Here is a 25,628-nt window from a genome sequence, read left to right as displayed (position 1 = left end):
TGTTATTGATCGTTAGATCATAGCATACATCCGAATATTCCTTCTCTTTCCTCCGTCGGTTAAGAGATTTTCTTGGGACCCGAATAAAAAAAAGACCTTATTGTCATACATATCTGAAGTATCAAAAAAAATAAAAATCTATACATCTAGGAAAAAGAAAGGAAAGAAAATTTCCCGAAAACTTTTCTTAAATCAGAAGGTTTTATTTAAATTTACATCAATTTGTTCAAGCACATGCAGTTCGCTTCGATCTCCGCTGAATGGTTCTCTTATCTGCTGTAAACATATCTCGTTACCAAATTCCGAAGTCAGAAAAATGACTTAATTCGATCTCTGATTCCCGTCGTCATCAGATCGCGACTCTAAATTTTCCACTAGTTATCTGGTTTTTCAAAACTCCAAAATTACGGTAACCTGTGCTTTGCCTTGAGGGTAATAAATATGAAATTGAAACAACCGTGCTCGTTACAAGTGTAGTGTTAGAGTGCAAAACTTTTAACTGTGTTCCCATACAACATTGGGCGTAAAATTTGAAAACTTCTTAATACAAGGTAATAATTATCCACTTCAATTTAATTTAAATTTGAATCAAGGCATACCTCCAAAATCAATTTACTATTAGCTACTCAAAGCTAAAATTGAAATACTTTTAATTTACTACTTCCAAAAATCCACGATTTTTATATATATAAATCAGATATTTTATATCTTTCCTCGAATATCTACAATAAGTCTTTTTCAGATAAAAATTGCCGTTAAAAGTTAAAAATTGATCTATTCCTAGGATACTTACTAGTTAACTATTTTCGAACTAAAATCTTGAAACTATTTTTGGATGTATACAGAGAAAATAAAAAAATTTCAAGATCTGGGAAAAAAATTTTCTCTTCTGCCCCCCCCTTTTTTTTTTTTTTTTTTTTTTATTTTGCCCGTTATTATCAACATTAAAATAAATTTTATTTTTGGGAGTTAAAATTAAAATTATTTTCAATGAAACATTTCCTTCCTCTCTCTTCTTTTTTTTCTTTTTCCAATTTGCAATTCCAACAACAGTATTAATTAACGTCATTAATTGTTCGAGTGAAGAGAACAAAAAGAATAATACATTTAATCCTCTTTTTCTGTTTAGGCGACCCGCGGCAGAAACCAGTAGCAACATGCCAGAATTCGTTTCTATGCGGTACTTTAACCACCGTGTTCTCCGGCTTCCGAGGGATGTAAGTATTTTACCTTCCCCCCCCCCTTTTTTTCAATTCTTACATTATTAACGCACCCCCCTTTTTTTCAGACTAACCAACGGCTCGTAGCAATTTTAGGGATGCTATGTGAGGGTCTTTATCCCCCTTTGGTGGCCCTGGATCTTATGGACGAGATGGAGAAAATAGTCGGTCTCCCGGCTGTTTTCGGTGACATCTATTCTTATCTCGAGCGTATCCACGAGTTACGGGTGCACCAGTATTCTCGAGCTAGGATCACGCTCGAAGAGTATAACCGGCCCTGTTATTATCCGGGTGACCTAGGTCCCATCGAGGATATACTCCACGTCATCCAAAATCTCTTGGGCTCCTTCTTCTCACGTCACGTATAGTGCATAAGATGCTATCGCGAAAATAATTTAAAATTTCTAAGATCATATAATATCCCAGTACTAATACACACTCATCAGATTAATTTGTATTTCAAAAAATTTCATTTCAATCGTTTTATTTTGAATATTATTTTTAGGGAGTTCACAGTTTCTTTTCCAGTTACCAAATTTTCTAACATAAAATTTTATCAGTCTGTAGACTTCTAATTACAATGAGAATTTTTTTCAAAATTTTCCAACACGACAAAAGAAATTCAAATAACAACTTAATTATTGTATAATTTTAATTTTATAATAATAATTGACTATTTTTTTGATAAAAAAAAAATATCCTAACACAAAAAAAAATGAAAATTGCGTTTAGTTTAGTGCAGCTTTAAGGAAATTATTCCTAGTTTAATATGTTAGATTTAAATAACGATTGCTATTTTATACTTTAATTACGCCTTTTTTTGTTCATTATTAATGTTTATAACACAAATTTCATATTTTTGTATTTCAGAGAGAGAGAGAAAAAAAGAAAAAAAAAATATGTACATACCTATATGTATTTTTACTGTTTTATTATTTTTTTTTTTTCAGGGATAACGACTTGAAAGCTATGATTAGTTTATTACATTTTTTTTTTTTTTTTTTTAAAGAACAATTTATATAATTATTTATGTGTACTTAAGTACTAATTAATTCCAATAACTATTCGTAATTACTACTCAGCTTTGGTAATTCTTTTTCCAATTCATCGATTGTGTATAACAACAAGGTTTAAATCTTTGTGCATGCGTGTATTATACTGTCAGTGTTAACAATTACATTTACAACCCTTGTGGAAATTTTTATTATATTTTTTTTCGTAGTTAAAGTTCGATTTGACTTAGATATTCTATTCATAAAAAAAAATTTTTTTTTTATAAACCAACGTTTCTTTTTCTGGGCGCGACCATATGCGTACTTAGTCCAAACATAAAAATAAAGGTATCAAACATTAGTCGGAAAAACATCCCTGAGTAATAAGAAAGGTAAGTTTCGAAAATTGTAATTATTCCAAGAAGAAAATTGATTCAAGTTAATAACTACCCCAAAATAAAATATTGAGATTTCCGGACCTACCATTAATTTCATTTCGAATTGATTAAGTAAAACCTTGGATTGTGACCCATCCTTATGTTAAATTTATAATTAATGTTGGAAAATTTGAAGTTTTCAGATTTGTTATTAATTCAACCTTCCAATTCTTTAATTTCCCCGACCATAATAAACTTTTAATTATTTAAGTTCGCGAGAAAAAAAAATAAAGGGGAGAGAAAGAAAATTTTATCGTTTCATTCTAATTTATTATTAATTCCAATTATTACTTCAGATCCAATAATTTAATATTTAAAGAAAATTGGGTCCTTGTTTAGATCCTTAATTTATTCCAATTTATAATTACTATAAAAAAAAATTTTTTTTTGAAAATTAATCGGCATTCAGATTTGTGATTAATTTTAATGTGCTAAATAATTATTCTATCTTCCTTAGGAGAGAATGATGGAATAAAAAAAAATAATATTCATCAACATCAGCGAAGTTTTGGAAATTACCATTTGATTAACTCGCAACCTGGGATAGGCATAGGTTGCTGAGACCTCAAAACAAAATAAATGATAAACCTGAACTTGTAATGATACGAAAATTTACACAAATTATTATAAATTATCTAATTTACTAATTAATAAATACTAAAATATTAATTAACACAGTGTATGCTTAAATCCAGCGAAAATAACCTTACTAAATATAATTATATTATCATTAAAATCAAGAAAAAAAAATATTTTTCTTTTTATAATTTGAAACCCGCACTAATTAATAAATAAGGAAAAATACTCAATGATGTGGGATATTCATTACAACTTTTTTTTTTTTTTTAAAAAACAAATTTTTTTTTTAATTCATGAAAATATAAAACCAACTATCCACTCTTAGTTGGTATCTGAATAATTCAGAAGATATCTAGAGAAAATTATTATTATTATTATTTCTCTCTTTTTTTTTTTGAAGAGCGCAGATACGGTAAGACTTTATTTTCTTAACAAATTTCGTTCCGCTGTATTGAGCATAAAATTATCATTGATATCAAGGTAATTTTTTCTTATTTTAAAGAATATTTATACCAGTTATGCTAGATTCAGACATATACGTTGACCAATGCATCTTATAGCCTTTGGCTTTACAATTAATTATAATAATCAGGGACACTTATTACTTATAATTTTCCTTAGATATATTTTTCTTATTATTGTTGAATATTTATCAGTAAAGTGAAAAAGGGAGAGAAAAAAAAATATTTTTTTTTTATACTTCTCGTTTAAGGTCTTACAATTGAGATTCAACTCCGTCGACTGGTTCTATTATCTTTGCGAAAATATATCATATTACCGCATTCCGAAGTCAGAAAAAAAAAATGACTTCATTTGCGCTCTGACTCTCAATGCCGCTGCATTTGAAGGGAAAAAAAATTCTCTCTTTCCTCTCCTGTTTTTTTTTTCATTTGAAAATTTACGAAAATCTTATTTCGTGGCGTATTAAAAGTAAAAATTTTCGAACTGTGTTTCATCCCAAGTGCAAAAAAAAATTTCGTGTCTCCTACAAGTGTAACATTAAATATAAACGTAAAACTTCAGCTGTGAAAACAAAATTCTGGTGTACACAAGTGTATTATCAAGTGTGAGAAAACGGAATTACTTCCTTGCTCTGTATAAGGTAACAGTAATCTCTTTTTTTTTTTTCGTCCTATAACTAAAAAAAATTTCTTTTATCTATTGCCCGCAGCAAAAATATACTCTTCCGCTTTTCTTTCCTTCTTTTTTTCATACTAGTTGCTTTCCTCTACTCTTTTCTTTTATAGCAATAAAATTTTCAATATACCTTACAGAATTCAAAATACCTTTACGGATTATATGCAAACATAATAAAGATAAAAAAAAATCGTAACTTAAACTCAGATTCCAATCATCATGATCAGCTATTCCTAAAAATTCAAAATTTCCACGCTAAGATTCAAAATGCTTTTAAACTGTCCGTTTTTTTTTCAAGCATCTTTGCTTCCAACAAGAAAATACGTTTTTTTTTATATATATATATGTTCTCATTTTTCGTTTTATAAAAACTTCCAAATATTTTACTTTACTTTTCTTTAAAATCCAAAATTTCTTATCTAATTTCAATATTCCCTTAATTACCCATTCTAAAGGTTTTGTATATGAAAGTTAAAGCTTTAAAATATTATTATTATTATTTTTTTTTATATATATATATATCTCCCTTTTTCCTAATTCGCTTTTAATATTCTATTTCCTTACTTCTATAAAATCCTCTTTTTTTTTTTGAAAATTTAAACATATATTTTTTTTGTATATCAATTCAAAATAAAAGTTCAAGCTAAAAATACCTTTAACAACCGGCAGAAAATAATTTCTTATATCAATTAAAGGAATTCTCAAAATTTCCCTCTTCCTATGTATTTTAAATACCTATATATATACATATACTAATCTACCAAAATTTAATTTCTATCCTCTTTCTCTGACAATTTCCCATTCGTACATTCATCATTTTTTTTTTTTTTTTTATACCACTATGTTCATCATTTTCTTTTATTTTTAGCACTATGTTTCGACAGGGCGTAACGTTGAACGAGTTTTGCCGACATCGCGCGTCCATATATGTAAGTTTCTTATATTTGAACATCTTTAAAAATTTCTTTAAAATTTGTCTCTTATTTTAATTAACGTATTTCTTTCCAGATTATCCTCCGGATCGTGGCATATCTACGGATGCTGATGGACCCACAACCCCCGAATCGTGGCGTGTGGCTATGCGACCAGATCGACACATTAGTCCAGCCGCGTCTTCCTCCTCATGAGCGTTTTGAGCCAGAGGGCTCATTGGTTCGAACTCGGGCGTTTTTTTATGCCCGCACTTTAAGTGCCCCGTTGCGGTCATTTCAGTCTCCGGACATGCACGTCTTTTGGCAGTTATGGCCCGAGCTTGAAAAGATCGCTATCGGTAAAATTATCGCCGAACAGTAAGTATCCACTTTAATTTCCCCTATCTTTCCTCCTCTTCCCTTCACATACTTTTAATTCATAAAATTTTTCATTTCCAGACTTTCGTCGGAAACGCCGCCCGCCCTTCCAGACGCAGCTGCATAGGAATTAATAAACATCTATTTTTGTGCACTACACTGTTAAAAAGAAATAATAAATTTCCAATATGTTTACCAACCATATGTTATGGAAATTTACAAATTAGCGTATTGTAAAACTAAACAGTGAACAATATTCGTAAAATTACAATGTCTCACTGTAAAAATGACATTCAAATTGTACAATCACAAAAAAATTGTTATTTTACATTATTTTCGTATGAATCAGATACGTATAGTAATTTTACAATAGTATAGTTAAAATTTTAACACCAATATGGTAAATTTATTATAAATTCGTGTAATTAAACTTACCATAATTGTTGGTAAATTTTGGGCAAAAATTTGATTTCTAAATTACAACTAATTTTTTTTTTTTTTTTTTTTTATATCCACCAAACACTAATTTAAAATTACTTATTTTCTTAAGAATAAGAAATTGATATTGTAATTTTCCATTTTTTTTTTTACATTTATCTGGTACAAATTGTAATTTTACGATACTATAGTGTACATTTCAACTATGAGATGGTAAATTTATCATAAATATTTGTGATTTACTTTACTGCTATTATTGGTAAAACCACAACAAAAGATCTGTTTTTAAAATTACCATAAAATGTTTTAACTTTTTACAAGAAAATTATTCAAATTTACAATTTTCATTCGGAAATAAAAAAAAATCGATATTGTAAATTTACATTTCTTTTGAACTGATCCAATACAAATTGTAATTTTAAGATACTAAAGTGGACATTTCAAGTAAAATACGGTAAATCTATCATAAATATGTTATTTATAATATGCTATATATAAATATTATTAATTTTTGTATAATTTATTAATTGCGTTTATGATGTTCCCGTCTTTATAGTTTAATATTTATAAATTAACGTTTGATTATTAAAATCAATGAAAGATTAAATAAATAAGTTTTATAGTAATTTGTTTGTCAATCATTATTTTTATTTCAAGCTACTATTTATATATTTTAATTAATTAAAAAAAATTTTTTTTTCAATGCGGATCCATTAGATTTATCTATTTATTGCATGTACATATTTTTTTTTTTGGAGTAATTCGGAGAAAGATACATTAATTTTCAACAAAAATAAAATGGCAGCCATACCAAGTTCATGATAATCCTATTCCTTCTCATCCTCTTTTCCTACATAGTAATAGTTATTAGCTGTAAAATTGATAATTTTACATTTTTCGAAATTTGCAAGGTCACCCGAAATCACTGATTTTATTGCATCCGGTATTACATCTTCACTATCGAGCTGTTTTACTATCTATTTTTTTTTTTTATTTTAATTTGTTGTACCTTTTTTTTTTTTCAGCTAAAAAAAAATTTTGAAATTGCATAAAATTCTTAGATAAATAATAAATGTCAAGATTGCTATAGATTGTCACCATGCAACATCCCACATGTATTTATTACTTTATTATAAGGGGAGAAAGAAATAAAATTTTGACATATGCGCCACTTAATGAAATTTTTATTCGTGCTTTTTTTTTTTTTCGTTACTGGGGCAAAAATCGAAATCATATTTTTGCAACTAACAATTATTCAATATTTTTCCGTTGGAGAGTATGCATTTTAATAACGTCTCTCGATGAGAGATCCCCTTATCTATTGTACCCATATCCTATTTCCAAATTCCTTTGACTTTATTCAGATCCAACTTGCAACGCTGTTCGCAGCAAGTCTTGACAGCTGCATCAATCGCAATCATAATTTGTAACGCATGTATATATATATAAGGAAAATTAATCTTTCCTGCCGAGTGAAATAATAAAAAAAATTCAACGTTTTTTTTTTGTTCAGTGCTACAGTGATATCAATTGGTGCGACCAGATTTTTCCTATTGTTTTTTTTTTTTTATCTCAAAATTTGTGTTCAGTGCTAGTGCCGTATTTAACTGTTAAGATTTTTTTTCAGCGATTTTGCTTTACAACCTGTGTTCCTACAAGTACGATATTTTGAAATCTGCGCATCTTATAAGGGTAATAATTATCTTTCCTCTGTTTTAAATTCTATAATAACTTAAAAGTTCCTAAGAAATGCGAGATTAAAATGTCTTTAACTATTCGCTCTTCCCCACGAAAACAAAAATTCTCTCTCTTTATTTTTTCGTTTTTTTTTTTCAGTACTTCCTGTCAACTTTTTCCCCCCAATTTCAATATTTCAAACCAGAAAAAGTTATACCTTTTTCTCAACGTGCTGGAGAAAGAGAAAGAGAGAAAAAAAAATATATATATATATATCTCCAGTTTCCTACAAAAATTTCGACTTTTCATTCCTCATTTGCCAAAACATTATTATTTATTTCTTTTTCGATAAAAAAAAAATCTTATATCATTCATTTACTCTAATAATTTCCTAAACAAAATTTTACAGGCTTTTAATTAGCAACTCCCAGAATGTAGAATTTCTCTAATAATCTAAAAATTTCCTTCAAAAATTTAATTGCTATCACTTCCATTCGAGCAGGGAAACTGTAACTGCTTAGATATAATTTACTCTTACATCTACTTTATGAGCTTGAATCCTTCATCACCCATTTATTCCCCTTTTTTTTTCGAATGACAAAATAAATTTTATCCATTCTCTATTTATCTATTTTTTTTCAGATTATCAACTACCGAAATATGTCGGATTTTGTTTCGATGCGAGCTTTTAACCATCGTGTGCTTCATCTTCCACGGATTGTAAGTATTTGTTTTTACCTCCTATATAATTTTGGAACATGTCCTTAAATATTTCTTTCCTTTTTCAGATTCTTGAACAGCTTAGGGATACCCTGTGGTACTTGTGCCGTGCCCGCTACCCGCCGATTGTGGGTTTAACTTTCCTGGATGACGTATCCTGCCTCACCGGGTTACAACTTCCAGTCATTCTCAAGGACCTTTTCACCACCCTCAATCGCGTAGTAGCGGTGCGGAGAAGGCGGTGGATTCGGGCCGAGATTGCCCTGGAGGAATGCCACCACCCCTACCACTACTTAGGTGACCTGAGCCCAGTTCGAAATCTTCTAACCAATATCCAGGACTTACTGGATAGAACCGCCTAGTTTTTCCTTTCTCTCTCGTTTAATAATTTTTCGCATCCCCTTTTCTGTAACTTCATTTTACTTTTCCCATTATTAGAATATTAGTGAGTGTAGACATTAAATCATGAAAAAAAATTTTTTTTTTGACTAATTTGAGTATTGAAAGGAAAGGATTTTTAATATTTTGTGTAAAGCAGCTGAATTTTCTTATATTTAACCAATATTTCCTTATTTTAAACGCGTAACAACAAAACAAAAAAAATATAATGTTGATGTGCTTTTAAAGTGATCATTGTAATGAGTCTATTTATAACGATAAAAATTATACATAGCTCGTTACCTACTATTATTAATAAAATTTAATTGTTTTATAATAATATTTATTTCTCTTGTTCCCCTTTTTTTTCGAAAAGATTTATAGTTTATACTTTTCTCGTTCTGCTTAATTAACATTTTACTTACTATAACCGTTCCAATCGCACCTGTTCGCATGCTGCGAGAAAAAATAGTGAGTTTAACAAGGGAAGAAGATCTACTGTGTACATTTCCCATTTATTTGTAAGGTTGATTCTTTTTTTTTCAATATAATGTGAGTAATTTACAACCTATACTACAATATCATTTCTTCTTTACTCAACTATATAATTACTACCTTAATTTGTTACTATGCCCACGATATAGATGCGAATAACACCTATTTCTGCCACGCATTGACTCCAATTAAAAGGGAGGAAAATACGGGTTCACGAACGAGAAAAATAAGAGAGACATCAACAACCGACCAAACCTAATGAGAAAAAAAATAACTGGGGAGAAAGGGGATGAAATTTAAGCCTGTATGGCGAAGGAAAAGGTGAGGGAGGTAAAATCCCGCAAGATCGGTAAGTTATTTAATTTTCCTTTTTCTCTTTTCCAGATTAACTTAATCATACTAAAAAAAAATATTTTTTTTTTATTTAGATGAATTGAACTGTCGTCATTCGTCAACTCTGGAACCGTGTGTACCGAGGATAACCAGACTGCAACGTTACTCTGTCCACAATTAGTCGTATACTAGCTAATTAATTATCATTACTACTTACCACTATCATTTACATCTATCTTCATAATAATTTTATCTTTATAGTTATATAATTCTTTACTTCCTTTACCCCAGTGTTTCTTAGCATAAAATGAATCTTTTCTTTATACTTACACTCCTCTTATTTATTCCCCACTCAATTTTATTAAATATCCCGTGGAATTATGCACAGTCATTCGTAATTTATATTCTTAACTTAAATAATACTACAAATTTTAATTATAGATTTATTATTATCACTTATTGATTAATTTCTCGAGCCGGAGAAAGAATTTATTAGAGTTTCATTTATATGATCTGAAGCCATGCAATAGAAAGCAGCAGAAAGTAAAAATAGAAGAATAGTTTACCGGTACCGGGTTTTCATGCAGTGAAATTTTAAAATTCTTCCTCCCACTCTTTTATTCTAACTTATTTCCATTATTACCAACAAAAAAAAATCAGAGGGTGAAATTCGAGTTAATTATATTCTTTATTAATTCCGTACACAATTATTGATACATTCAATAATCATATTCCATTATCATATATATATATATATTTTTTTTGCTAATTCACGTATTAACGACTATTTTCTTTGTTTTCACTTTTCCTTGCACATTTATAATTATTGGTCCATGCGCGTCATTTTGATGAGTTCTTCATTATTAATATTACCAACGATTTCATCCAACACATACTTTGGCAAATCTTCTAATGGTATCTTGCTGTTTCTTGTCGCGTTATTTAACACCCGAATAGCCCGTTTGATAAGCTTTTCCCTGAATCTTGCTGCTACGACTTTTTCCAACATTTCATATCCGTAGTGGCCGATTTTTCCTCGTTGAAGATTTCGGACAAAGTCTTTATGTCTGATAAATCGCCTCATACTTTCCGTTGATGCTTTCCACACGTCGATAGGTGTCACCTTTCTTTCTCCTTGGCGTATTAAGACAATCTCCTTCATTTCTTCCACTTCCTCTTTACATTTTACTTCATAGTCCTCTTCATCCTGCTTCAAGTACAATAACTCCAGCTCCAAATCCTGGTTTATCATGTCTCCCATAACTCTTTTCTTTATGAGGAACTGTCTGATTATTAAATGCGTCCAACTGACGTGTCCCTCAGTGGCTGGCCATATTTCGTCCGGCTCTTTTTCGTATCCTTCAGGCAAATTATCATCTTGCCGCGCATATCTGCAGTATTGTACAACGTATCTTCCTTTCTTGTCTTTTAAATTAACATCCGCCCCATTTTCCAGCAGCATTGTTACAATCTCATCATATCCTCTCGCTCCGGCTAGGTGCAATGGTGTTACGTCCCCATTAGTTGTCTGCTGATTGACATTGGCTCCAAATCTTATTAGCATTTTCGTTATTTCCATCTTCCTTATGTGCTCTGGACTGTATAAATTGTCCCCTTCATACCGGCGAGTTAAAATTTTTTTAAATATCATGAACAGCGGTGTCATTCCATAGCAATCTCTATGATTTACTCTAGCCCCTTGTTTTAATAATGCGTTTACCTTTTCCGATTGTCCATATTCCACTGCATAAAATAGTGGTGTTCTTCCTTTTTCATCTTCGATGTCCATATTCACGTCGTGTTCAGTGAACAAATTAAATATTCCCATGTACATTTGTCGTACATCCAGGTGCGCAGCTGTCATTCCTTCACGATTTCTTGCCTCTACCTCGACTCCATTCTGTAGCATATATTCCATTATTTCCGCCAACCTTGTCCTGTTCGCTCCTGCTTCCTGCCCAACAGCGATCACGAGTTGATGTATCGGTCGATTTCCACTGTCATCATTGTTCGAATTGATATTTGCACCTCGAGCTATGAGTAACCATGCCAATTCCGTGTTCGAATATTTCAAAATTCTGCATAATGGGACTATGGAGTTTGCGTGACTTGGTCCATTTACATTTGCATTATTCATAATGAGGGCTTCCACCGCCTCTTCTTTTTTTCGTAGCAGTGCCCTTATAATTAGCGTATATCCTTCCCTCCATTCTGGTACGTATGACAACCCGTATCGTCTTATTATTGTCGTCACTTCGTCGCTTCCATTCGTATCTATTGCTTCATTCATCAGTCGTTTCGCCTTCTCTTGCTCCATCTTTTCTCTCCTTTATTTATCTGTCAACAGAGTAATTTTTATCTATCATTGTTATTGCTATAGTAATTCCTTTCTTCTTTTTTTTTCTTTTGCACTTTATTTTAATAATAATATTGTTTATCGTCTTATTTTATCTCCAATTGTGGATTTGCTGAATCAGACTCTGAAGCAATATGCGCCAATTTTATTTTGTCCTGGTGAACTACACGTTTTTTTCCTTTTACCATCAACTCAACGTTTTTGTTGTCAAATATTCTGATTACCTCGTACGGGCCGTCATAATGATCCTTCATTTTATCCGTCCTCGGTTCTTTTAGCAGCCACACCCAGTTGCCGACCTCGAAAATTCTTTCTTTTGCGTTTCTGTCGTAATATTTCTTTGATCTTTTTTTCGCTCTTTCCAAGTTTTCTTTCGCCAGCCTACGAGTTGTTTCCAGCGTGTCAACTAACTCATCCAGGTAATCATGGTACGATCTTCCGCCCGCTGCTCCTTCTCGTGAAAATTCTGATGGCACTAGCGCGGGTCTACCAAAAACTAGCTCGTGTGGAGTATAATTTGTCGCCTCGTGCACACCCGTATTATACGAAAACATCGCAAAGTCGAGCCATTCATCCCATTCTCGATATTTGTCTATAAAAGTTTTTAAATACTCCGTAAGAGAGTGGTGACTCCTCTCAATTGACCCATTGGACTGTGGATGATACGCTGTTGTATTTAAATGCCTTATTCGGAACAAATTACATAGACGCTGTATCATATCACTCATAAAATTTGTTCCTTGATCTGTCAGGATTGCTCTTGGTGCCCCAAACAAGCAAATTACTTTTCCTGCCAATGCCTTTGCTACATCTTCAGCTTCTTGTTGTCTGAGTGGAATCGCTATCCCGAATTTTGTTAACAAGTCCTGCACAGTCAGAATGTATTTGTAACCCCGCCTCGTTTCTTCTCGTGGCCCATAAATATCCATGGAAATTTTTTCAAATGCGGTCTCCGGTGTATCAGTAATCATCATCGGCTTCTTAGGTTTCACGCGTACTAACTTTCGTTGCTGGCAAATAAAACAATTTTTCACAAAATTTCTCACATCTTGCTGCATCGTTCTCCAATAAAATCGAGTTCTTATTCGGCGATATGTCTTTGTCATCCCCTTGTGTCCTCCAACAGCAGACGTATGATGCTCTCTCATCAATGATCTTCTGTTAATAGCCTTGGGTACCTCCAGTTTTCCACCACACACCGTTATTTCTATATTCTGTTCCTTTACAATCTCATGTAATTTCCCAATGTAGTAATTTTGCAGTGCTTTATTTAAATGATCACCTCCCGTCGGAACTCTCAAAGTCTTATACTCTTGTCGTTTTATCAGTATCCCCAAAGACTCCATAATCATATCTATTATTTTTTCTGATGTACGACCACTAGCATCGACTGAGTAGACCAACCCCAATCCGTGTCTTTTCCGCTTATTTATTATCAAAATATCACCTTCTTCCAGCTGAGTTCCTTGTAAATTTGCCATATTTATCCATTTCATCTCGAGTAGCACGTCCGTTAAATCTGAATTCACATCCCCGTTGGCTGGTACAAAGAAAGCGAAATTGTCGTTAACATCGGTGACATGCTGTCTTGAATGTTTTAATTTTAATTTTTCTTCCGGGTTTGTACAGTAATCATTCGGAACATCCCATTCCATTAATGAGTCTCCCGAATCTGACTCTATATCCGTGGAGTCATTAACACAAGTACTTCTTGCATTAAAATCTTCCGATAACAGGAATCGCCATGGTTCGTTACTATTCTTATCATATTTTTCATCGTAGTTTTGTTGATACTCGTGTCCCGTATCATCTTGTTCCATTGGTACGTCCATATTCGGCTCCAGATCGTGTTGTGTCAACCTGGGTTTTTGCACTTCAATCACTTCGTCTCTCATTTTCTTTTTCACTTTTTCTCTAACAGCTGGTGGTGTCTTGATTTTTCCTTTCGCTGCTACCCTGCTTTCCTCTGCTGATTGTTGTTCCTTGGTTTCCTGTTCCACTTCTTTATCTTTTTCTGCTTGTTGCATCTTCCCTTCCATTTTTGCTTTATTTTTTCTCCGTTGCGGACGACTACTGGCAATTTGTGGTTCCGCTCCAGGTTCTGACGCTGATCCGGACGGCACGTAATACTCCCCACTTCCATCACTTGCCATTCCCCGTGCTGACTCGCTGTCACTGAGGGGAATTCGTACCGCCTTCTTGGGTCGCGACTTACTTCCTCTTGGACGTCCCCTTCGTCGCACTTCTTTTTGTTGTTGTATACCTGACGGGCCCGGATTTGGAGTAATCACAGCTGGATTCGGCTTATCATTTCTTCTCGTATCATTGTCAGTCCTCATTTCGATGTCAGATTCTCCCGATGATGTATTATATTGATGATCGTCCGTTCTTCTTAATTTCTTCTTTAAATTTTTGACCTTTTCTCTCCGACCTCTTCCGTCAGCTGATGAGTGTGTCGCTGATGTTTCCTCTCTTGCTCTTTTACCAACATTTACTTCCACCATTGCTAATAATTCACCGTTTTCGTTTCTCACCGGGTTTCGTGATAAAGCATCTGCATTTGTGTTACTCTTACCTGGTCGATGGATAACTTCATATTCATATTCTTCTAATCGATTTACCCATCGCCGAATGTGCTCTCCGGGGCTTTTTGTAGACTTGAGCCACTGCAACGGTTGATGGTCGGTAACTAATGTAAATTTCTTACCAAAAATATATGGTCTGAACGTGTCAACAGCATACATAATAGCCAACAATTCTTTCTTGGTCACTGTGTAATTTCTTTCTGTCTTTGATAAAGCTCGAGAAGCATAACTTATCGCTCTATCTTCTCCAAGTTTCCCTTGGCTTAATACTGCACCCAATGCAAAGTCTGACGCATCTGTAGCGACAATGAACGGTAATTCAAAGTTCGGATACTGCAACATTACATCTCCACATAATTCTTCTTTCAGTATTTTAAATGACTTTTCTTGAGATTCACCCCATGTAAAAATAGCGTCTTTTTTCAATAAATCAGTCAAAGGTTTTGCTTTACTTGCAAAATTCCGGATGAATCTTCTATAATATCCCGCAAGCCCAAGAAATTCTCGTACTTTCTTCTCGTCCGTTGGCCTCTTAAATTTTTCAACTGCTTCCACTTTCGCTGGATTCGGTTTTACTCCTTCCGCACTGATTATATGTCCCAAATACGCAACTTCCCGCCGTAAAAATTCGCACTTTGCCGGTTTTAATTTTAATCCCACTTTTTGAAGTCTATCAACAAATTGCAAGTATTTTTGACAATGTTCTCCTAATGTCCTTGCATATATTACTGCGTCATCGACATAAATAAATAATATTACACCCTGCAATCCGGACAATACGTTTTCCATCGTACTTTGAAACGTCGGTGGACCACCTTTCAAACCCATCGCCATCCTCTTGAACTGATAATGTCCCATCGGGACTGAAAATGCCGTTTTATACCGATCTTGTTCTGCCAATGGTATCTGATAAAATCCCGAATCGAGATCAAACACAGAAAAATATACAGCATCACCAATTTGGTCTAAAATGTCCCGGATATCTGGTAACGGATACGAGTTTGGTATTGTTTTATCGTTTAACCTTCGAAAATCGATTACCAACCTCCAATCTTTAGTTCCATCAGCTTTTGGTTTCTTGGGAACGATCCATACGGGTGAACTGTACGCAGAATCCGATGGTTCAATTATATCAGCATCAATCATTCCTTGTATTCGTTCTTTTAATACGTCTTTTAAATGATGCGGCATGCGATACTGTTTGATATTAATTGGGTTATCATCTTTTGTTCTTATCCGATGAGGTGGAACATTCGCTGCATTCAGTCGTTCGCCTGGTAATATGTAAACTCTTGGTTCGTATTCGATGTTCTGCCGCACTGTATTTAGTTCTTCTTCGTCCAGATGTGTTACCGATATTAAATTTAGTACTCGTTCTGTTCGTTCTGCTATATTTTCTTGCTCCGTTTTTTCAGTGAACCGCACCTTTGCTTCTGCTGTTATCTCCTCAAAATATTCAACTTCAACGTACGGTATCGCAAAATCATGTTCTTTTTCTGTAGTGTTAAATGCGTACATTTTCGCTGCACCCTGGTGGACTGATACTATGGCTTCTCCCAAATATATTCCTGGTGCAATATCACACCGTGGAATGTATCCTTCCGAAACGTTATTTATAACTCTTACCTCTATCATTTTTACACATCTTCTCGGAATTTTTATAATATCCTCCAAAAAGTAATATTTCTTATTATTAATTGAAACAGTTTTATTACCAAAATCAATTTGCGAATTTTGTGCTGAAAAGAACGGCTGGCCCAATATACCATCTTCTTTTATGTTAAATTCCTCTCCCACGATATCAAACAGTACCCATTGACCTTCTATCTCTAGTTCAACTTGACCTATCGTAGTTATAGTATCAGATGTTATACCTTTTATCAGCGTTCTTCTTGTACTGTCAATTTTTGTTCTTAATTCCAGTGAGTCTCGTCGTATTAAATTTATTTCTGCGCCCGTGTCAATGAGGAAGATACCTGTACCTCCAAGTACTTTATCGGCTCTTAATTTTACATATATATGTGTAGCACCCACTAATTTAACAGATTTTACTTCTTTTTCTTCATTTATTCGCTCCTTATTCGTTTCTTCTGAGTTGGCCGTTTCGACGGAGCGTGTCATCGCACCGGCCCTTTCTAGTTTAAAGGCCGTGCGTTTGGACCCCTGTTGGACATCTGATTTCCCCGGTTCTGCTGATTAACTCCACGTGATCCGTCCCATCTATTGTCGTAATTACCGGGCAAACTGTTCATAAGCCGCTGCGTTTCGAACGCGTTCGTCACCATTGCACCTGAGTTACCATAATTATTGTACCGCCTATTGAGATTGCCTTGAATTTCCTGACCTCTGCCTCTGCCGTAGTAACCATTATTTCCATAATTTCCCCATTGATTTCCATAATTATTTCCATTTCGATACCCATTATAATTGTTGCCATTCTGTCCATATACATAGTTACCATTATTCTGCCAATTATTACCGCTTCTTCCATAATTATATCTCCCATTTCCTCTGTATCTATCGTTTTGCACATAGTACCGCTCCTGTTGCTGTGGAACTCTTCCCCGGAATTCCTGCTGATTCATTGGTGCCCGAGAATTTTGTTTGCTTGGTATTGGAACTGGACAATTTCGTGCCAAATGCCCAACTTGCCCGCATGTGAAACAATTTCGCTTGTCTCCATTGTCCGCAGTCTTCTCATTAGTAATTGTATACGTAAATTCCGCGCTGGGTTTTGGTTTATGAATATATTCTGCGCCTTCTTGTTTACCTTCTTCTTTCACCTCTTCTTCAAGCGTTAGCTGTCTTATCCTTGCATGCTCCCGCTCCTTGAACCTAAGTTTTCCTTCTCTCGCTCTTTCCGCTGCTTTCGTCCTCTCGTATTGTATCTCCGCCTCCATTGCGATCTTTATTGCGTCTGCTAAAGTTCTGGGTTCTTTATTTGAGACTGCGAACGATAATTTTTCGTAGAGTCCATTAATAAAGGTTTCCAGCACTGTCGCCTCCAAATCCTTTGTTCGATAATCTTTCTGTTCTGCCGTTAATCCACTCCTGTTTATTTTATTCTCCGCTTCAGCTTTTATACCCTCCAGACGCGCACCAAATCTTGTTACACTTTCATTATCTTCTTGAATCATTCCCGCCAATCGATGTATTACCGCATGGAATGTTTCCGTTCGACCAAAATTTTGACGTAGTTTCTCTATTACTTGGTTGACAGACTCTGCCTTTCTCAAAAACGTACGCATAATGCTTAAAGCCAATCCCCCGAATCGCGTTGACAATTCAAAAATAAATACCGGATCATCATCAGCCTTTAACCTCGTCGCACTGTACTCAATAGCGTCAATGAATGATTCCACGTCACCCTCTCCCGTAAAAACCGGTATATGCCGCATTAACGATATTATTCGTTTCAATTGAACCTCTTCAGTCTCCGCCATAGTTTTTACCGCTTTTGCGCCTGAAGCCGCACCAGGGCAATTTGAATTACCGTTAGTTTTCTCCCGATTTTTTTCAAAAAAGACTAATAATTCCCCGATATTTTTTATGTCGGTCTCGTACGAACAATCTTCGATCAATTCTTTCGAACTTATAGAGCCCGACAGAGAGTTACTTGGATTTTCTAACCTCCAGTTAGTCCAATACTCCCGTCGATCCGAATTACTACTATCGTTAAAGGACTCAATTTTTACTACTTACATAGACACCACGATGAATAATGCTACTGCTATCAGCATCCCTGTCTGTTGGCTTTGATTTCCTCTCAGACTGGTGTTGTATCCGATTCTTTGCAACGGCTTCTACTCTTAACGGCACTACAGATCACTATTTTCCTCTTCTTTTTTTTTTTCGTACACTTTGCTTTTATCACTTATTTCACTTTTTATTTCTCTTTTCTCTTTTTTTTTTCTGTTTCACTCACTTATCTATTTTTCTCACTTATCACTAGCGGGCAACTTTGACATATAATTTCACACAAACAACCGGCTTCACTAATTCAGAGGATTTTACAGTTCATTCGGCAATTTCTCAGTAATCTCTAATATTTGGCACTCAATTAAATAAATCTTTACAAATCTTCAATATTTCTCAGTATTTCACAATTCAATTCAATATTCTTCAGTATTTCTTCGATAATTCACAATTCAATTCAATATTCTTCAGTGATTCACAATTCAATTCAATAATCTTCAGTATTCCTCAATAATTCACAATTCAATTCAATAATCTTCAGTATTCCTCAATAATTCACAATTCAATAATCTTCAATATTCTTCAATAATTTACAATTCAATTCAATAATCTTCAGTATTCCTCAATAATTCACAATTCAATAATCTTCAATATTCTTCAATAATTCACAATTCAATTCAATAATCTTCAGTATTCCTCAATAATTCACAATTCAATAATCTTCAATATTCTTCAATAATTTACAATTCAATTCAATAATCTTCAGTATTCCTCAATAATTCACAATTCAATAATCTTCAATATTCTTCAATAATTCACAATTCAATTCAATAATCTTCAGTATTCCTCAATAATTCACAATTCACAATTCAATATTCTTCAGTATTCTTCAATAATTCACAATTCAATAATCTTCAATATTTCTCAATTCAATGCACTTTTCTTCAATATTTCACAATTCAATTCACTTATTTTTCCATATTTTCATTTCAATTCAATATTTATCCATAAATCTTCAATATTTCACAGTAAAACTCAATAATTCTTCAATATTTCTCAATTTAATGCACTTTTCTTCAATATTTCACAATTCAATTCACTTATTTTTCCATATTTCCATTTCAATTCAATATTTATCCATAAATCTTCAATATTTCACAGTATAACTCAATAATTCTTCAATATTTCTCAATTCAATGCACTTTTCTTCAATATTTCATAATTTAATTCACTTATTTTTCCATGTATTATCTTCAATGTGTGCACTTTCCTTGCTATCTCACGACACCGTTCACTAATTTATTTATCGGGGGAAGATTTAGAATCTCAGTCTCACAGTTTCCTGTCGCGTTAACTGGGCACTCACCACTAAAATTCCCGAAAATTCACTTCACTCCCCTCACTTCGCTGGGCGAAAACCACGTTGGGCGCCAAAATTTCTGTTACGTGTGAGCTTACACCTTAATGTTCTTACTTCGTAACCGATCTTACCGTGCCTAGCTCAGCGTCTCTAGAAATTTAATAGGATGTTATAAAGGGTGTTGGTCGCTCAGTGAAGGAATGACTATATGTGAATTTAATGGATATTTGTTTATTGGGCGTCCCCAAAATATGGGAGTACCCAGGAAAGGCCCTGAGAGTCTCTTTTACAATCCTAAGATAGCATAAATGAATCGGATACAAATACAATATTTTCATTCAACAATAGCGGCATTAAACGTATTCTTATAGTGATCTGTAATAAAAGCGGCAAAATAAGTGAGATATAATATTTATGCGCGAGCAGACGACTATTCGAATCAGCTTAACTATGGTAACTAACTCTTCTTCTGCAATTGCATCCTCTGCTTCCAAAATATCATTCCGCCGTTTCCCATGAGAACTCTTTTCGTGCTGTATAAGAAAATATCCCTTCGCCGTCTCCAACGGAACTCTTTTCTTCCCACAGTCAAAACTGCTGACCACGCGAAACGTCTGCTCATCGCATTGTCTTTATAAAAGTAAGACTTAATACACTAATGTAATGCGATATTTATGTGCAGCTGTGTAGCGCCTAATGAAACTACTATAAAATGTATTGCTTTCTGAACTAAAATATATCTATCTATTATTTGTTAATTAGTATTAGACGGATGGGCGTCAGCTCACCCGTCACAATACAATTAATTTAAAACGAAATTTTGTTATGTTTTTTTTTTTTTTTTTCAATATTTTGCTTTTTTTGATAATAAGTATGCTATATATCTTCAGGAACTGGCTACTAGTGACATCTGTATGTATTTATACTATTTTAAAATAAAGTTACACGATCGCCATCTACAGAAAAGCTAACGAACTCTATGGGAACCTAAGTGTTTTTCATTGTTTTAGTGAAACCACCTGTTTCACCTGTTTTCTTGATAAAAAGCTCATCGCTACCAAATAGCAATTATCTCGTGTACGGTTCCAAGTAGAATTCGAGTGCTGATTAATTATTTTTTTTTTTTGTTAAACACAATATTCTAGCGATAGATAGTATGGCTGTTAATTTTCAATTTAGTCGTTGTGCTAATCCGTTTGAACTTGAAAATCATCTAAAAAAAAAAAGTTTGCGTAAAGCAAATCAATTTTGTCAAAGACAATTAAACGTATATGGTGATTATTACTTATGCGTGGATTGCTGAAGTAGAGTTTATGCAGACGCAAGACTATTAAACATTGCGGAAGTTGCTGATGTTGGACAAAATATTGGTGACGAAAATATTAACCATGACATTAATGATGAAGCAGACATGGATGTTGATGACTTCAATAATGAACAGGATCATAGCAGTGTTGGTACTTGTAGTTTGTTGTTAGAACATGCGAGTCAAAGAACTGAATTTTTACAATCTCATGGTAGGTATATCAAACAACTAATAATAAATCATTTTATCTCCAAAAATACAATGCATAAATGTAAACATTTATTCTTTTATTTAATATTCAACAATAACGTTTTTTTTTTTTTTCAGAATCCTTACCATATTGTAGTGAAACATATTCATCTCAACCAAGTTCTGAGTCTCAAATTAGCATTGAAACTCAGTTGCCAATCGTAAACAATGCTTTGCATTTATTAAACGAATCACCAATTCCATCCAAGAAATTATATAATCATCAATATTTACAAAATAAGGTTGATCAAATCACTTCTAACTTGAAAAAACTTTTTGGCCTCTTTACTGATGCTCCCTGTGATTTGAATTTTGACTTTACGGATTTTCCTGATTTAATCGAACGTTTAAAAGTTAAGTTTGATGATAAAAATACGTCCAAATCCGAAAAAATTCAAATCTTAACACTATTTCCATCGGAATGGAGCGAACGGAAGATTTGTGAAACGATGAATTGTTCCAGACATATGGTTCAAGTTGCGAAAAACCTATCTAAAACTGTTGGGGTTCTTGCGATCCCCGAGTCTAAGCTAGGTACTGCACTTATCAATTACATTATTTTTTTTTATAATACTAAAATTATTTTATTCTCTTTGGTTATTCTTATTTATAGGCCGAGCATTATCTGAAGGTAGCCAACTAAAAATTCAAAATTTTTATAATAGTGATGACGTGAGCGTTAATATGCCTGGGAAAAAAGACTATGTGTCAATAAAAAATGAAGATGGAAGTAGATCGCAAGTTCAAAAACGCCTTATTCTGTCAAATTTAAAAGAGCTGTATCAATGCTACCGTGATGAGTATCCGGAAGAAAAAGTTGGTTTTTCAAAATTCGCTTCATTTCGTCCCAAACATTGCGTGCTTGCTGGAACCAGTGGCACCCACACCATTTGCGTTTGTATTTCTCATCAAAATATCAAATTAATGATGCTTGGTAATATACAATATAATAGAGATTTGTTGATTACTTACTTTTGAAGTGTAGTAAATTAATAGTTTACTTTTCGGATTTTAGGCGCTAATCTGAAGAAATTAACACAAGAAATGGTTAAGCCATTGACGGAATACAACGATTGTTTAAATTTTATTATGTGCCAGTCTCCGTCTGCTGAGTGCTATTTCGGTACATGTCGTGATTGTCCAAGTATAGAAGTATTGAATGATGTTTTAACGAAAATTTTTGATGGAAACGAAATTGAATCTATAAATTATAAATTTTGGATATCAACACCACGTTGTAGTCTTGAGACTCTTTCAAAATCCACTTACGATTTCATTGAGAAGTTTTGTGCAGACTTGAAGGTTCTTTTACCACATGCATACATTGCTAAACAACAAAGCAACTTTTATAAAACTGTGAAACAAAATCTACAAGAAGAAGAATATTTAATTGTTTGTGATTTTGCTGAAAACTATGCGTTCGTCGTACAAAATGCTGCATCAGGTTTTCATTGGAACAACGATACTGCTACTATTATTCCTGTAGTAATATATTTCAGAAATGGTGATAAAATTGTACACAGAAGCTTAGTAGTTATTTCAGATTGCCATAATCATGACGCTGTAGCAGCACACGTTTTTTTGAAATACGTAGCAGACTTTGTTAAAACTATTTCAAGAAATGCTAAAAAGATATATTACTTTTCTGACGGCGCTCCACAACAATTTAAAAATTTTAAAAACTTCGTAAATCTTTATTATCATAAGGACGATTTTGGAATACACGCAGAATGGCATTTCTTTGCTACTGCTCACGGAAAGGGTCCATGTGATGGAATTGGTGGAACAGTCAAAAGAAGGGCTGCTCGTGCAAGTCTTCAGTTGCCAGTGGATCGTCAAATCACAACTCCCTTAGAACTCTATACATGGGCCTCGAATCCAAATAATTTACCGAGTATTAGAGTTGAATTCTCAAACACTGATGCAGAGTTGCAAATAATGCATTATTTTTGATAATGCATTAGATTTCCATTACTCATTATTATTGTAATGAGTAATGGATCCATTTTTCATTACTCATTTTTTAGTTTTAATGAGTAATGTATAAGTTATCATTTTCATTTTTTTTTTCAATGAGTAATGAATCCATTTTCCATTGCTCATTTTTTATTTTTAATGAATAATGTAGAAATTACCATTAAAAATTTTTTTTATTGAGTATGGCTTGGAAAAAAAAGCTTCGATATGATCCTATATGATCGTATATGAACACTCAGATATGATTGGATTCGGAAAGTAATTCTCTCTGACCTCATATGAACATATATATTAACAGACATGATTATATATTATCTTTATTTTCTAAATTTTTTGGTTTAATTTTTCTCGAAAAAAAAAAAAAAAAAAATTTTTTTAATTACTCATAGCTCAGTAGATAAAACGATTATAAAAGTTAACCGTACTTAGCTTGCAGTGGACTGTTCAACTTAATGCGAAATTTTTACAGTGAAAAGTATTCATGCCAAACGGAATTAAACATTTTCAAAATAAAATAAGCAGGGTTTGGAGTCACGGAATTTCCAAGGGTAAAATGAGTCATTTAGAATAGAACGAACTTTGAATATTGACAACAAAAAATGTATTTTTATCATTATAAAGCTCAATGATAGTAAAGAAATGAGTCATATCGTCTAAATTATTAAGAGAATAAGGAAAATTTTGTTACAGCCATATCTATATGATAAATTAGTTAATGTTATTAAATTTAGTGTTGTTGAAAAGGTCTTGACCTGAATTTGTGCCTTTTCATCATTTAAACTCTTTTTAATTGCCAAGTATCGAGATAAATCAATTTATTTATATCATTCGAATTGCTTTTAAATTACGCGTGAAAAGAAGACGATTGTATTTATTTTCTGTAAATATATTAATATTTTAATTATTCTGTTAATGAATATGACTAAATATATATATATATATATATATATATATATATATATATATACATATATATATAACTATAGAGAGAATAATAAAAATTTAGTCTATGCCGTGTCTTCTATGAGAATAAAAATTAAACAAATTTAATTTGGTATCAGTAAAAAAAACATATTAGACGACTAATAAAAAACAATTTGACCGTGTGGATATTTTTTTTAAGAACCCCATGATCATGCAATCATCGTAACCAATAAGTTTGTGAGTTAATGAAGAGATTTTTTTTATTAAATTAAATGATAATAAAAACAAACAAAAGATTCTAGAGTAAATTTTAGAGTAGAGATTTTAATAAGCAATTAATTTCAAATCATATATTATAAATTTAGCAGTAATACTCGAGCAGCCACGCAGTGATTGTAGTTTGGTCGTTATATGTTATAAACTAACAAAATTTTTTTGCTCCATTTACTTTACAAAGTACTCTTTGCTCAAAGTGCTCGTCTGTAAGACGATTATACTTCAGCAAATTCATCATTGTAACGTGGCTAAAAAGCCTTTCTACAGGAGCAGATGAAGGTAGTGGCACGTTAAATTTTAGAAATACTTTCCGGACAGATGGAAATATTTCTAACGATTTGAACTCAGTCTCTCTGCTTTTCAAGTAACGGGTAACTTCTGCTGTTGTTTCACCTTGTGATAATGATTGTTGAAATTCAGGAATAGTCAAAGCAGCGTTCCCAAAATCAAAACCTTCGACGCAATCTTCATCAATCGAGTTCGATGGTTCTGAACAAGCTTCCCCAGATACTGATTGCAAGAAACGTTCATGGACAAGTCTTTGCTCTACTTGACTAAAAGATGTTAACCAACGACCTTTGAACTGTGGATGAGAAATAGCAGCTAGAACTGCATCAATATCTGGTTGTGAAAAGTCAAACAGTTTCTCAAATCGCCGATCAATTCCATTGATGATAGCTTGAGCCAGTGGTTTACAATCAATGACGATTTTATCCTTGATTAAATTACTCATTTGATTCTTGACAGATACTAATGTGGGAAGAAGAACACCGTAGTAGGAGTTGTCTGCTTGCAAACGATCAATCGCACATGCCAAAGGTTCAGAGCATCGCACAAATTCACGGAGAAACTTAAAATCTGCAGAGTTGAAAGCTTTCTTTAGTTTTATTTTACTGTTATCTAATAGCTTCTCATCAACAGTTAATAACTGTATAATACAATCATAGGTGGAGTTCTACCGAGTAACAACCGGCCGCTTGAGTGAAATTCCCAAATAAGCTTTCAAGCTTTCATTTTTTTTCGGAGAACGTAGATATTTCCATAAAGAAGTGCATTTCTTAATGACATTAAAATATTTTGTCTTGAGAGATTTATTTTCCGTAATAGCTTTTAAGCTATCAGTTGTAGCTATAAGATTCAAAGTGTGACTAGCACATCTAAAGTGGCGTGGTAATTTATGCTCACACTCAACGCCGAATTCTTC

The 25,628-nt window shown here is 33.1% G+C and overlaps 1 protein-coding gene and 2 long non-coding RNA genes across 3 annotated transcripts; all 3 read left to right on the top strand.

Annotated features, from left to right (window-relative positions):
• Positions 1 to 353: 353 nt before the first annotated feature.
• Positions 354 to 1,817, top strand: LOC130671793 (uncharacterized). The gene is made up of 3 exons (XR_008990576.1): positions 354 to 551; positions 1,130 to 1,217; positions 1,289 to 1,817. It is a non-coding gene; the product is annotated as an uncharacterized LOC130671793 (long non-coding RNA).
• Positions 1,818 to 3,954: 2,137 nt separating this feature from the next.
• LOC130671738 (uncharacterized) lies at positions 3,955 to 6,105 on the top strand. The gene is made up of 4 exons (XR_008990561.1): positions 3,955 to 4,330; positions 5,234 to 5,294; positions 5,374 to 5,654; positions 5,736 to 6,105. It is a non-coding gene; the product is annotated as an uncharacterized LOC130671738 (long non-coding RNA).
• A 14,743-nt stretch (positions 6,106 to 20,848) lies between these two features.
• Positions 20,849 to 23,200, top strand: LOC130671921 (uncharacterized). The gene is made up of 5 exons (XM_057476061.1): positions 20,849 to 20,886; positions 21,001 to 21,209; positions 21,326 to 21,781; positions 21,861 to 22,181; positions 22,263 to 23,200. Exons 1-5 carry the CDS (start codon positions 20,849 to 20,851, stop codon positions 23,198 to 23,200), a joined length of 1,962 nt encoding a protein of 653 aa, XP_057332044.1.
• Positions 23,201 to 25,628: the final 2,428 nt, after the last annotated feature.

This window comes from Microplitis mediator, chromosome 7, assembly GCF_029852145.1.
Source record: "Microplitis mediator isolate UGA2020A chromosome 7, iyMicMedi2.1, whole genome shotgun sequence".
NCBI lineage: Eukaryota > Metazoa > Arthropoda > Insecta > Hymenoptera > Braconidae > Microplitis > Microplitis mediator.
Note: the sequence above shows the minus strand (reverse complement) of the source record. Positions and strands in the feature narration are given on the sequence as shown.